General features: G+C 43.3%; 1 protein-coding gene across 1 annotated transcript in view; it reads left to right on the top strand.

The window, feature by feature from the left end:
- The window catches only part of xrcc4 (X-ray repair complementing defective repair in Chinese hamster cells 4), a gene marked incomplete in the record, with an annotated part of 55,018 nt that overhangs the window by 21,380 nt on the left and 20,369 nt on the right, over positions 1–13,269 (top strand). Inside the window, 3 exon segments of the mRNA XM_032511734.1 lie at positions 4,377–4,543; positions 5,846–5,977; positions 9,341–9,477. Coding sequence (XP_032367625.1) covers positions 4,377–4,543; positions 5,846–5,977; positions 9,341–9,477 — 436 coding nt within the window.

The raw sequence follows: 13,269 nt of genomic DNA, 5'->3' as shown, positions 1-13,269 counted from the left end.
GGCTAATTACTGCTAACTAACATGCTAGTTAAAATTAGTAATTAACCTAAACAGCTGATGAAGTCCAAACAGTCGCGTGGTTGTGACACAACCGTTAGCCTATTTTTATGAAAGCGTCTGCTACGGAGACATAACGTGAGCTACAAGGTAACGGAGCCTTTTATACATCGTCGTGTTTCTTTAGAAATAAAAAACAGACAAATAGTCTTTAAACACCTCAGATGTAAAGTTATTTGCTGTCAAAGTGGCGCCAAAATGAATGGGAGTCAATGGGATGCTAACGGCGGGTGATGGCTTCGTAGCACCGGACGTATTTCAAGACATGCAAGTAGCAACGGTTTTGTGTGGCAGGGCACCTTTAATGTGTTAGTTCTGGTGTGAGAAACACAGTCTCTGTGTCCAGGGGTGAACACACTCATTCAGGATGGAGACACAAAACCTTGTTGCCATGGTGATTATGACAGAATGGAAACCCATGTGCTGTAAGAAAGAAAAGGGGGAAATGAATGGGTTTCTTTTTCGACAAACTGCAAGTTAGAAAGAGCAGATTTACAGAAGTGAGCAGCGTGTGTCATCGCAGGGTTTCTCTTGCTCAACTTACATAAACAAAAACAGTAATTCATGTGAACACAGTTATGAGTCATAATGACGGGCTTCAGGCTAATGTTTGTGGTGTGGGTGTGTTGTGTGTGTGTGTGTGTGTGTGTGTGTGTGTGTGTTGTGTGTGTGTGTGTGTGTGTGCGTGTGTGCGTGTGTGCGTGTGTGCGTGTGGTGTGTAACCACTGCTGACTTCTAGCTCAAACATCCGGGTCCTTCCCTCTCTAATCGCACCTGTTTAAAGCTGCAACACAACAGAAGGTGTGTTGTGTCTAGATGTGTGTGTCCTAGATGTGTGTGTGTGGTGTGTGGTGTGTGTGTGTGTGTGTGCGTGTGTTGCGTGTGTGTGTAACACTGCTGCTCTTCTAGCCTCAACAGTCGGGTCCTTCCTCTCTAATCGCACCTGTTAAAGCTGCAACACACAAAAGGTGTGTGTGTGTCTAGATGTGTGTGTCTAGTGTGTGTGTGTGTGGTGTGTGGTGTGTGTGTGTGTGTGTGTGTGTTGGTGTGTGCTGTGTGTGTGTAACACTGCTGACTTCTAGCTTAAACAGTCGGGTCCTTCCTCTCTAATCGCACCTGTTAAGCTGCAACACACAGAAAGGTGTGTGTGTGTGTGTGTGTGTGTTGTGTGTGTGCGTGTGTGTGTGTTAACACTGCTGACTTCTAGCTCAAACAGTCGGGTCCTTCCTCTCTAATCGCAGCTCCTGTTAAGCTGCAACAAACAGAAAGGTGTGTGTTGTTGTGTGTGTGTGGTGTGTTTGTGGTGTGTGTGTGTGTTTGGTGTGTGTGTGTGTGTGTTTCGTTCTCCTGTAACACTGCTGACTTCTAGCTCAAATTGGATACAGCACAGAAAAATTAGACTGGATTAATGTTTCTTATCCTTACAATAACACAAAGACTCACACAGAACATATTTAGATTCCATTTATTGTCATTACAGGTTTCCGTGGGTCTTACTATTATTTTGAAAGTCTGGACTTTTCAAAAAAACATTTTAGTCCTTTAAAAGTCTTCTTGTGTTGTAGTTTCTTAACTAATTTTCAACGAGTCTCATTTCCCTACAATTCATGCAACGTTAACTTCTTCTATTTTAAAATACTTAACCATAATTTTCCTGAATTTTTCAGATGATTATGACTTTTGCCGCTTTAATTTAAATTTTAATGAATTTATTTACTTTGCAGTCCATTGTGACTCGGCTTTGCGTTGTACTTTAATGCCCGTGGTTAAGGTCTTAACTTTACTTCATCAGGTCTTAAAAGTTTCTTAAGATCTAAATGTGTCCTTGTGAAACCATTAAGCCGAGTAAGAGTCAATGAAAATGCAGTTAGCATCGAAAAAAGTGAATACAGGGAGATACCATGTTCAAACTCGTATTACTAGGTGGTTCCAAACTTTTGCCTGGTGTGCGTGTGGTGTGTGTGTGTTGTGTTTGTGTGTGGTGTGTGTTTGTGTGTGTGGTGTGTGTGTGTGTGTGTGTGTGGTACACATATATAATATAATATATATATGTGGTGTGTGTGTGTGTGTTATATATATATATATATTGGTGTGTGTGTGTGATAGTATTGTGTACACCACACACCCCACACACACATACACACACACACACACCACACACATATATATATATATTCACATTCATGCCTTTCCTTTATTTTCATGACTATTTACCATTGTAGATTATCACTTAAAGCTCAAACTATGATGAACCATGTGGAATTATGAGCTTAACAAAAAGTAGAAATACCTGAAAACATGTCTTCTCTTCTAGTTTCTTTAAAGCCCCCCCCCCCCCCCCCCCTTTGCTTTTTGTGATAGTGCTGCAAACCCTTGGTGTTCTCCTCATGACTTCATAGGTAGTCCACCTGCAGTGGTGCCCCCCCCCCCCCAGGGTTGCCTCGTCAGGGTTATTAGTGGAGTTTCTTCTTATTAATGGGGTTGGGACCATCAGTTGTGTTGTGCAGAGTCAGTTGATACACCAGGCCGGCGATGCCATGTTAAACCATGTTACACTCAGAATTACGTGTTATATATACATTTCAGTGTGACAGTTATGTCGTAAACGGTTTAAATCTGATCGTGCGCGACTCACATCTGCACTCGACTTCCATCGGACCGGGACGGGGGCGATCCAGATGTTTTTTGCTTCATCTTCTACAGTCTCTGGCCTCTGCTCTGTTTTAAACTCCCCCAGGGTGCAAGTTCAACCTCTCTGCTAAAGATATAAGACAAGGGTTCATTTGTCCCCATAACACGCAGAGACTGTAAAGACTTTAATATTCAGCCCCGACATCCCACCCACGGTGGCAGTAAAGTTAATAGGTATGGGCTGCTCTCAGGGTTCTCCTCCCCAAATAAAAGTTAATCGGCGAGTCAGACACGGCTTATTGAAACGGTAGCGTCTCTATGACAACAGGGGAAAACCGTTTGCCAACGTCAACACTGTCCAGCCAACCCAGCGGTGTCTCCCTCCAGTCCCAGTACTCCCAGTACTCCCAGTACGCTCAGACCGGGAGAACTAACCTCCACCGGGTTCCCCCTCAAACACACAATCTACTAAAACACTTCTCCTCACATACAAAGAGTAACCTCGCCCCTCCATTCCTCTCCGACCCCCTCCACCCTCCCACCCTCCTCACCCCCACCCGCCTCCTCAGGACCATCAGAACTAAGCTCCGGACCCGGGGAGACAGAGGCTCTGTTCCCATCCACTCGTTTTTATCTGAATTAAGTGATGTTGACTTAAAAATGCCTTCTGGAAACAGTCAAATTAGATGGAATTTCATGAAAATCGACTCAAATGAAAAGGTCTCGTCTGATTTCCTCCTGATGATATTCGTCTTAAACGCCGATGGAAAAACCTTATTTTCTGAATAAATAATGAATTGCGATATAAGTTTTAGGTCATTTTATGGTTGCAACCCGCCACAAATTGCAGAAGAAGAAGTTGTAGTCTCTGTCTGCACACGTGGGGGGGGGTGGACGGGGACAACAGGGACAGATGGACGTGGACGGACGAGGAGCCGAGAGACGTTCTGGATTTAATTAATCAGGAACTCGGGAAGGAAATGGCCGACGAAGGTCAGGATGAGCCGTGGGACGTCCTGCGATATAATATATAATATTCTGCGATATATTGCAATTTATCACCTTTTTTTACAACTTCTGATTTTCCCCAATTTCTAACAACGTCCCCAAAAGGAAACTTATCAACATCTGTTTCATCTAAAAAGAAACATTTCTCTGTTTGTTCATCTTCAACTGTTATCGCTGCAGAACGGGACACACTCACCAACACATATATAATATATATAATATATAATATATATAATATATAATAACAGATCCATACTTGGTGCCTGTGTATCGATGCAGTATTACTACTGAAAATATTGCGATACTATGCTGGATCTTGCCCCCCCCCCCCCCCCCCCCCAGCACATTTTAGTGCTTTACACAAAATCAGTTAAACAACAGTTAAAAAAACAAAAACAGATAAAACACGTGAATTAAAAAATAAGAACATTAAGACACATAAAACACGAGAATAAAAGTCTCAGTGCAGCATAAGAAATTAAACATTAAAGGAAAGAACAGTCATTTAAAGAAAGGCAACATCAAAAAGATAAAGGTCTCGATTTAAAGACACTAAAAACATCTAAATCCGTTTCATTTGACGCTATATTTAGAATGTTTCCAGTCCTTAACGAGCGGAGCTGAAGCCGTTATCTCCATGTTTCAGTGGTTTCTGATTGATGTCCGTTCCCTTCTCCCAGTTCCGGTTGGGTTCGGTTCTGCTGGAGGCCGTCCCCGAGCCCGCGGGGGCCGTGAGGGACTTCCTGGTCCACAGCCTGCAGCGGGGGAACCAGCTGGAGCGCCTCAACCAAGACCTGGACCAGGAGAACCAGAGACTGAGACAAGAGCAGCAACGCATCACTGCAGAGTAACAGACACGCGAGGGGGGGGGGGGCATCTGGGACATAACACACAATCATCTCACACACACACACATTTTCAGTGTGTGTGTGTGTGTGTGTGTGAGAGATTTTCAATGTGAAAACACTCTCACTCACACACTGAAACACTGACACACTGAAACACTGACACACTGAAACACTGACACACTGAAACACACACACACTGAAACACACACACACTGAAACACACACACACTGAAACACTCACACACTGAAACACTCACACACTGAAACACTCACACACGGAAACACTGACACACACTGAAACACACACACACTGAAACACACACAACAACTGAAACACACCACACTGAAAACAACACACCACTGAAACACTCACACACTGAAACACCACACACGATGAAACACACACACACACGAAACATCACACACTGAAACACACTACACCACACTGAAACACACCACACACTACCAGAAACACACACACACGAAACAACACACACACTGAACACCACACCACTGAACACACACACACTGAAACACTCACACACTGAAACACTCACACACTGAAACACTCACACTGAAACACTCACACACTGAAACACTCACACACTGAAACACTCACACACTGAAACACACACACACTGAAACACTCACACACTGAAACACACACACACTGAACACACAACACACTGAACCACTGCACACCCTGAACACTCACACACGAACACCTCACCTGAAACACTCCACACTGAACACTCACACACTGGAAACTCCAACACTGAACACTCACACACTGAAACACCACACACTCTAAACACACTCACACACTGGAAACACTCCAACACTGAAACACTCACACACTGAAACACTCACACACTGAAACACACACACACTCTCACACTGAAACACACACACACTGAAACACTCTCACACTGAAACACACACACACTGAAACACTCACACACTGAAACACACACCACTGAACACTCACACATGAAACCACTCACACAACTCACGACACACTGAAAACCTACGACACTGCAACACTCACACACTCACACTGACACTCACCAACTGACTCACACGAACAACACCACTAACCCTCCACAAACTACGAACGCTTGATACTTCAAGGTACATAAGTATGATGAAAACGTCCGATGTTTCATGAATTCTCTAAACTTTTTTTTTTTTTTTTAAACATGTCATTTGTGAAAGATTCGTGTCCTGTCAATGTCCTCCAGGATGCATTCTGATGAAGAAAGATGTTACGATGTGTGTGTGTGTGTTTCTGTGTGTTTCAGATTGAAGCGGTATGCCGAGGGTAAGGTAACCCTGGAAACGGAGCTGTACTCCCGGTTTGTTTTGGTCCTGAATGAGAAGAAAGCGAAGATCCGAAGTCTACAGGAAGCAGTCACACACCTGCAGGAAACCAGGTAGCTACACACTCACACTCCTTTACCCCGTCACCTGTTTACCTGCTTAAATCTGAGCTTTGCCGTCTTCTAACTCGACACAAACCGGGAACTACTTTCTCAGAAGGTGAAGCACTACTTGGGCGGAGTGATTATTACTCCGACTCTGAGGGAACTCTCTGCTCCTCGCCACGGGGTCGGTCCAAGGCAGGGTCAGCTGGGAGACTTCTTCTAGACCAGGGACACTTGTGGAATACCTGCAGAACAGGGACTGGAAGTAGAACAGGGACTGGAAGTAGAACAGGGACAGGAAGTAGTTCTTTTGGAGATTATGGTCCACTAGTGGCTGTTGGAGCAGTGTTTTCCATTGAGAACGAGCTAGCATGCTACGGTTAGCCACCTCGTCTCTAGTGACGTAGAAAGCCGTGCAGATGTTGGACATCTCACCCGGAGACTGAAGACAGAGGACATTCAGAAACCGAATCAGAGGACATTCAGAAACCGGATCAGAGGACATTTAGAAACCGAATCAGAGGACATTCAAAACCGATCAGAGGACACTCAGACACCAGATCGAGGACATTCAGAAACCGGATCAGAGACACTCAGAACCATCACATATAACCGGATCAGAGGACACTCAGAAACCGGATCAGAGGACACTCAGAAAACCGGGTCAGAGGACCTTCAGAAACGGGTCAGAGGACCTTCAAACCGGTTCAGAGGACATTCAGAAACCATCAGAGGACCTCAGAAACCGATCGAGGACACTCAGAAACCGTCAGGGACCTTCGAAACCATAATGCGAGAGACATTCAGAAACCGGATCAGAGGACACTCAGAACCGGATCAGAGGACATTCATAACGTCGAGGCCATTCAGAAAACCGATCCGAGGACACTTCGAAACCGATCAGAGGACACTCAGAAACCAGATCGAGGACTCCGAAACCGGATCAAGACACTCGAAACAGATCGAGGAACTCAGAAACCGGATCAGAGGACACTCAGAAACCGGATCAGAGGACACTCAGAAACCGGATCTCACTCAAAACCCCATGGATGTTGTTATTTTCAAGTTTTTAGTCGTGTAGAAGCACCAGAGACACAAAATAACCCCCAAATCCCAGAAAAATCGATTTTGTTTTTTGATTTTTTTATAACATGGTCACTTTAAGGTCACGAGCAAAGAAATAACTTTTAATAAAAGGAGAAAAAAAAAAACCTAATCTCATAGAGAGATGTTTCAACACATGAACTCGTGTGTGAAAACGTGTCTAGTTGCTCAACACTGTGACGCCGGTTCCTGCGATTGCTGCAACTCTGTGATTCATCTCTTTTATTGGAAAGGTCATGATATTTAATTAGTTTTCTTTATTATATGAAAGTCTGGGGGTTGTTATTAAACTACTGTGTTTAACCCTCGTGTCGTCTTCCCGTCAAAATTGAACAAAAACCCTTTTACTGAAGCTTTTTATCAATGTTTTTAACTTTTTCTCACATTTTTTTGTCCCTTTTTTCAGTGTTTGTCAATATTTTGACGTTTAACGCTACGTAACACTAACTTATTAACTTTAGTTATTTTTGGAATTTATGGTCAATAAACCTCATTTATAAGAAATTATTCCTAATGTTGGAGTTAGAAAAGCAGAAATTAGGAATTATTGAGACTAAAATTAAAGGAATGGATGTTGATGATAATCACAGACTGGAATATGTCAACTTTTACTCAACACTATTTCAACAACACTTCACTTTGTTTTACAATGCTATAAAATATATAAGACCCAAATTAAGAAGTAGAAGATTGTACTTGGCAAAGAGCGTTGGAATCAATCATGTTATTTTGGGGAATTAAAAGAACATGATATAGGACAACATGAGGACAACATGAAGACAACCATGGGGACGACATGGGGACAAAATGAGGACAACATGAGACAACAGAGGCAAATGAGGACAACATGAAGACAACTGAAGACAACATGAGGAGAACATGAGGACAACTAGAGGAAAACATGAGGGCAACATGAGGACAACATGAGGACAAAGAGGGAAACATGGGACAACATGAGGGAACACATGAGGACACATAAGACACTGAAGACAACATACAGGGCAAAAATGAGGGCAACATGGGGACAACATGAGGAAACATGGGGCAACATGGGGCAACATGGGGACAACATGAGGAAAACATGAGGACAACATGAGGACACATGGGGACAACATGAGGACAAAATGAGGAACAACATGGGGACAAAACATGGGGACATCATGAGGACATCAGGGGACACATGAGGACAACATGAGAAGACAGGGACAACATGGGGACACATGGGGACAACATGAGGACATCATGAGGGACAACATGAGGACAACATGAAGGACAACATGAGGCAACATGAGGGCACATGGGACAAATGAGGGCAAATGAGGCAACATGGGGAAACATGGGGCACCATGAGGACGACATGGGGACAAACTGGGGACAACATGAGGACAACATGGGGCAACATGAGGACAATATGAGGAACAACATGGGGCAACATGAGGGACGAATGGGGGACGACATGAGGGACACATGGGGACGACATGGGGACGACATGGGGACGACATGGGGAGACATGAGGACGACATGGGGACAACATGGGGCAACATGAGGACGACATGGGGACGACATGAGGACAAACCATGGGGGCGACATGGGGCGAACATGGGGCAGACATGAGGGACAACATGAGGGCACATGAGGGCAACATGAGGGCAGGACAAAATGGGGACAACATGAGGACAACATGAGGACAACATGAGGGACAACAGGGGGACAACATGAGGACAACATGAGGACAACATGGGGACACATGGGGCATCATGAGGACACATGTGGGACAACATGGAGGACACATAGGGACAACATGGGAACGAAACAGGGGACAACATGGGACAACATGAGGAACATCATGAGGACAACATGAACAACAACATGAAGACAACACATGAGGACAAAGAGCACAACATGGGGACAACAGAGGGGCAACCATGAGGGAACATGGGGACAACATGGGCAGACATGGGACACATGGGGGAAACATGGGGACATGAGGACAACATGGGACAACATGAGGCATGAGGCACAACATGGGCAAAAAGAGGACGACATGGGGACGACATGGGGACGACATGAGGACGACATGGGGACAACATGGGACAACATGAGGACGACATGGGGACGACATGAGGACGACATGGGGGCGACATGGGGACGACATGGGGGCGACATGGGGACGACATGGGGACGACATGAGGACAACATGGGGACAACATGAGGACAACATGGGGGTTAATACTTGTAGAACTGACATGAATGTGGTCTTCGTTGTAGGTCGGAGGGACAGAAAAAGGACAACTCTGCAAACTCGGAGCGGGCGGCCGGACAGGAAGAGGACGACTACACAGGAAGTACCGACGAGGAGCCGGAGGAAGTGATGTCGTCTGCCGCCTCCGCGTCGTCGGCCCGGGGTAAGCCTGCTCTCTCTCCGTGACGCACCGCAGACCCCCGCGTCTGTCCGCTTGCGTCCTCTGACCTCCGTCGTAACGCCTCAAGGTCAATCATCGGGGGAACTGGGTCCTCTTCTTCTTTTCTTTTAGCTGAGTTTTCTCCGCCATGTTACGAGCTGATGTCCTTTTTTATTATCTAGAACTACTTCCTGTCCCTGTTCTACTTCCTGTCCCTGTTCCTTTCAGGTATTCCACAAGTGTCCCTCATCTAGAAGAAGTCTTTATAGACCGACCCTCCTGTTGTCTACGGGTCTAATTTGACCCCTTTCCAAAAAGTTTCTATATCAGAAATTTAGGGTTAGTTCACTATTTCCATTGAATTTGTCAGTTTTATGGCATTTGGTATTTTTTTGTTTTTTACTTCACTTTTTTTTGTCTTCTTCTTCTTCAAAGGTTGCCTTTTTTTTTTTAAATTTCTTTTTACATTTTTAACTCATTTTAACCCCTTTTTTTCCAAATGTTTTATCACGCTTTTGACAGCTTTTTTTCCTCCAAAGTTTGACAGTTTTTCAATTCTTTTGGTACGTTTTTTACGACACTTTTTGTTCACGTTTCTGATGCTTTTTTGACCTGTTTTTAAAAAAAATTATTATTATTTTTTCCCTCCAATGTTTCCCTTTTTTCCCACATTTTCTATGACAATTTTTGTCAATATTTTATGTTTTTTATTGATTACATTTTAACGCCTTTTGACTGGGTTCTTTTCTAGTTCTTTTCCGGCATTTTTCCTCGAAAAACCCCCCCCCCCAAAAACTTCAAGGGGGGCAGATTTTTTATTTTTTTATTTGCCCGACCGGACAAGTGATTAAAAAACATTTTGAGAAAAAAACGTTGAGCGCTGCCTATTTCCCTGTAGCGTCTTGCTTTTTAACGTTTTTTATTTTAATTTTATTCATCAGAACTTTAATATATTTTGATGTTCTGTTGTGACAATGAAACATATTATTATCATATTATGTTAATAATAACTAATAAATAAGTAATGTTAGGGAAATCTGTTTTGTTTTGTTACAAGTTTCTGGATTTAAAAAAAATATATATTTTTTTTTTTTATATATCTATTGGCCGATATATCGGAATATCGGATTTTTAAATAACCAAATACATGTATATTCGTATTGGCCGGGCTCTAATTAAATCCAGTTTAAATTCCACAACATCCCACCTCGCCGATGAGTTCCTCTCCTCCGGTCAAAGCGCTGCTCAAGTAAAAGTGTAAATTCCCCAAATTTCCACATCTGTGTCAACATCCCTTAAAAACAGGGAACTTTTCCAGGAACATTAGTGACCTCGTCTCCATTATCCTACGTCTACGTATGACTTGCACCGTGACCTCGATCGACGCATCATCCACAGAACGCACGTTCGAACGTGTGGGTCAACGTTATTTTAACAATAACCAGGCGGAAAGTCACACGCGTTGCAGGTGTTTCGCCTTTCGCGGCTGATGGAGAACACCTGCTGTGACATCACAGACCACAAAGGCTAACACCTTAATCATTTCTGCCACAAAGTCGTCCAAGTATTTTCACATTAAGTGTTGTTTTAAGTGATTTTCTAAGTGATTGATGGCAACGATAATCTTTGAAATTGGTCCAGTTTGAAGCGAGACGAAGCAAGCCGCAGTGTAACGTTAACGGACAGATGTTCACGTCTGTTCCCGTCCGCTAACAGTTGTGTTGTTGCAGCTACAGACTCAGATTATTATATATTATATAAGTGTCTGACAACGTTATGGAAAGGATCCCTACAGAGATGGAGCTCCTAGTTAAAGAGGAAGATCTTAAGATACATATTTGTGTTTTTGTTTTTGTTATACATTATTGTTTCAACGCACCCTTTGAGTGACACGCACATATTTGTTTAGTATCTGCAATTATATCATAATTATCCTGTTTTACTTGTATTGCCAATAAAGCAACATGAAATTGAAAATTGAAATTGGAGATTCGTTTTAGTTTAACATTGAAACGGCTCCAAAATCACCATCACCAAACCCACCAGACTCCATGTAAATAATCACTACTTTTATCATCGTAAAACACACACTTCATTCAAAGTGGACAGAAACTAAATAAAACTACCAAAAGCCGTCTTGGTTCATCTTTCCACTGTTCCCACAATCACCACTCTGGTCTGGTTGGAATAAACTCTTAATTCACCCATTTACACATGGAGATATGCTGCTCTATACACGCTAAAAGTAGTGATTATTTACATGGAGTCTGGTGGAGATATGCTGCTCTATACACGCTAAAAGTAGTGATTTTTACATGGAGTTGTGGAGATATGCTGCTCTATACACGCTAAAAGTAGTGATTATTTACATGGAGTCTGGTGGAGATATGCTGCTCTATCACCGCTAAAAGTAGTGATTATTACATGGAGTTCTGGGGGAGATATGCTGCTCTATACACGCTAAAAGTATTATTTCATGGAGTCTGTGGAGATAGCTGCTCTACACACGCTAAAAGATGATTATTTACATGGAGTCAGGTGGAGATATGCTGCTCTATACATGCTAAAAGTAGTGATTATTTACATGGAGTCTGGTGGAGATATGCTGCTCTATACACGCTAAAAGTAGTGATTATTTACATGGAGTTTGCTGATGGTGATTTCATGTTAAACTAAAAAGATCTTACACTAAACTAAAGGTCTATCTCTAGGGATTTTAATGGGCTGGACGGAGGGAGGGATGTATGTAGGTGTGTTTTACAACATCAGTTACCTGTCTCATGCAGATGGACATCTCAGGCAGCCGAGCGGAGCTGTGAGACGGGCTTTTAGGGCAGTTTTTGTCCTAATTTCAGCTGTTAACACCCCTTGATTTTCCCACTGAAGCCAATGCTTTTTGTTGCTTTTTTCCACTTTCTCACACACGTTAAAAAGCGCTCAGACAGGTTGGGTTCATTAAGGCTTTTTAGGTTGTTTTTTTTCTCAAATGTTTCATGTCCAGACTAAAAAACATCAAATATCGGATGAATTTTTGTTGCTTTTTTGTGACTTTTTATTCCCAATTTTTTTCCGCTTTTTTTCCCACTTCCTCATATTCCAACAACCACAGCCAAGTTGGGTTTATCAAGGCAAAATTGTATGTTCATACTCAAAAATATGAAATATCAAATGCATTTTGTCTATTTCTTTTGTCACCTTCTTGCTGTTTTCCACTTTTTCACACACAAACAACCGCAGCCAGGTTGTGTCACCACGGCTATTTTTTTTGTCCAGACTAAAGAATATCAAATATCTGATGATTGATTATTACAATATGGATTAGAGCATCTCTACGTTGTGCAACAAGATATCACAAAGTACACAACTGCTCCTCTCAAGGAGCCGAGCCGAGCTGTGAGACAGGTTTTTTTGGGGAATTTTCCCCTCGTTTCAGCTGCTAACGCCCCTGATTTTTCCACTTTCTCACACATGTTGAATCAGCCGCAGCCAGGTCGGGTTCATTTGAGTCGTCACGAGTCCCCGTTCTCCGGGTCTTTCCCTCCATCTGATGAGGGAAAGCTCTCCAGATTTGTGTTGTTGCCGTTGCCGCGAGCAACAGTGACTCAGACGGCCGCGTGCTGCCAGGTCGGCCGAACTGGAAGAAGGGAGGCGAGATTTAAGGAAGCTCTTGGTTTCAGTTTGTTTGTGCATGGCTTTGTTTTGCGTGGTGTGTGTGTGTAGTAGTTGGTTGCTGCTGGAAACAGGAGTGTGTGTGTGTGTGTGTGTGTGTGTGTGTGTGTGTGTGTGTGTGTGTGT

This window comes from Etheostoma spectabile, unplaced genomic scaffold, assembly GCF_008692095.1.
Source record: "Etheostoma spectabile isolate EspeVRDwgs_2016 unplaced genomic scaffold, UIUC_Espe_1.0 scaffold453, whole genome shotgun sequence".
Taxonomy (NCBI): Eukaryota; Metazoa; Chordata; class Actinopteri; order Perciformes; family Percidae; genus Etheostoma; species Etheostoma spectabile.
Note: the sequence above shows the minus strand (reverse complement) of the source record. Positions and strands in the feature narration are given on the sequence as shown.